The sequence below is a fragment of the Urtica dioica genome, chromosome 5, assembly GCF_054948205.1.
Source record: "Urtica dioica subsp. dioica isolate 48M chromosome 5, U.dioica_male_clone48M_v1_H2, whole genome shotgun sequence".
In the NCBI taxonomy this organism is placed as follows: domain Eukaryota; kingdom Viridiplantae; phylum Streptophyta; class Magnoliopsida; order Rosales; family Urticaceae; genus Urtica; species Urtica dioica.
This window is the reverse complement of record NC_142760.1, coordinates 3,124,740-3,126,876: the sequence shown is the minus strand read 5'-3', so window position 1 is coordinate 3,126,876 and position 2,137 is coordinate 3,124,740. Positions and strand designations below refer to the sequence as shown.

The 2,137-nt window shown below is 39.1% G+C and overlaps 1 protein-coding gene across 1 annotated transcript; it reads right to left on the bottom strand.

Annotated features, from left to right (window-relative positions):
* Positions 1-724: 724 nt before the first annotated feature.
* LOC149394842 (Calcium-binding EF-hand family protein) lies at positions 725-1,626 on the bottom strand. The gene has a single exon (XM_089616027.1). The coding sequence runs from the start codon at positions 1,509-1,511 to the stop codon at positions 1,074-1,076; it is 438 nt and encodes a 145-aa protein (XP_089472153.1). The 5' UTR covers positions 1,512-1,626; the 3' UTR covers positions 725-1,073.
* Positions 1,627-2,137: the final 511 nt, after the last annotated feature.

Sequence of the window (2,137 nt, the reverse complement as noted above, 5' to 3'; positions counted from 1 at the left end):
ATAAAATACAAGGGAATTCAAACTAAAGGTGAAATAATCGACATAAAGTTGTGCATCGTGAGCGTAGTTTTTGTATGAGTGTCCAACCTTCTTTGATGGGGATATTGCGCTTTTTATAGATAGGGATCAGGTGTGGACGTGGGTTTATCAATTTTCAGATCATCAACGTTTATTTAATAATTGTAGTATAACCGTCTAAGTAACTAGTCATGGGTTATCCGGACGGTTATTGGTGCTTACATGACCATTGTAAAATTTAATTTTATTAATCTTTATTATATCGAGATATTGAGTGCTTCTCTGATATTTTCGGTTATGCCAATCAATATTCGAAATTTAAGTTATTTTCTCGTTCGTTTCTCTTATTTCACATCTCGAAAGGTTCTTCTGTTCGGCGTTCTCAATAGGTTCTTCTGTGCGTTCGGTGTTATTTGCTATTATTTAATATCAAATTCCGATTATAACAACAAACTTTTCTCTAAACACTCAAGTTGTTGAAATCTTGACAAGTGTTACGTGACCGGGACATAAACATTCTTCAAGTATAGAAAAGGAAGAGAGAGAGAGAGAGAGTGAATTTAATACACTTCTCTTCTTGTGATGCTGATACACTATTACGCCTTAGTGTTGTTGTAGTACTAGTATCTACTTGCTTCCCTGGATTCTTGACCCCAAAAACAGGCTTTGGCATAAAAAAAAAAGAAAAAAAGAAAGAAAAAGAGACTGATTGAAATCGAGTGGAGATTTCCATTACATTATTATTTTCAACAAAATAACACGAGAAGCTACACACAAACACCACTCGTGTAATTAAGCAAGTCAGTGGTATCTCCAAAACACACATACATACACACAAAATAAAGCCATAAAAAGGAAAAAAAAAAAAAAAAGAAGACTGATTGAAATCGATTGGAGATTTCCATTACATTATTATTTTCAACAAAATAACACGAGAAGCCACACACACAAACACCACTCGTGTAATTACTAATTAGGCAAGTCAGTAGTATCTCCAAAACACACATACATACACACAAAATAAAGCCATAAAAAGAAAAACAAAAAACTGTGCCCTAATTTGAGTTGGGGAGAGCTTTGGAGGCCTCGAGATCGGCGGCGTGCTTGAGGAAGGAGGAATCGTCGTCCTCGAGGGCCATCTGGATCGGCGACTCGCCGAGTCCGTCGGCGATGGCGAGCATAATCTTCCTCATCTCCGACCGGAACTCGGCGGGATCGACGGAGCCGCTGCCGTCGCAGTCGAAGGCGTCGAAGATGGAGTCGTAGAGCAGCGTGAGCTCCTCCGGCGTGGCGGCGGCCGAGGGGTCGTCGAAGCCGAAGTGAGTCTCGATCAGCCGCATCGACTGGAACGCCTTCCGGAGCTCCGATCGGGAAAGCACTCCGTCGTTGTTCGTGTCCAGCGAGGCGAACTGCTCGTCCACGCGCCGGTTGAACTCCGACGAGTCATCCACGAAGTCTCGCACCGTCGTGCCGTCGATTATCACTACGCCCATCTCTCTCTCTCTCTCTGTTCTCGTCTCTCTTTTTGTTTTTGTTTGTTTTGGGAATGAAAGGAAAGGTAAGGAAAGCAGTATTTAAAAGAGTGAAATGCGAATGGGATTCGATAGGGTGCGACGCGGAGTTAATGGGTGGCCGAGTCTGAAAGTGACAACAAATATAATAATATGCCTACGCGTCCTTTTTTCACCGCTACCACTAGATATTTATATGTGCAATCTTTTAGAGAATCGGAATTTCTGTGGGCATCTAAATTTTAAACTAAAAATGATCCATAGTTCTACTTCTATCCTATTATTCTAATCATATAAATGTACACACCAACACTTTTTTTTTTTTTTTTTAAAGGTACACACTATGAGTCTATGACACTTGACTTTGATAGAGTACACACTATAACGTCATTCTAAAAGTATATCCGTCTTTCTATTTATTAAAAAAAAAATACAATTAACTTTTAGCATTTCACGGTTTTATGTCTATCCTAGCGCCTCTACTTTTACTCGAGTGCATTTGATGGGTTTGTATCTACTTCCCACTGATTTAATAATAATAAAAAATTAAGTAAATAATCAATTAAAACGTTCGAAATTGTTATATAGTCAACGTTTTATAAATCTTA

What these genes read in the sequence shown, in the direction of transcription:
- LOC149394842 (XM_089616027.1), bottom strand. Translation starts at nt 1,511, where the DNA reads ATGGGCGTAGTGATAATCGACGGCACGACGGTGCGAGACTTCGTGGAT.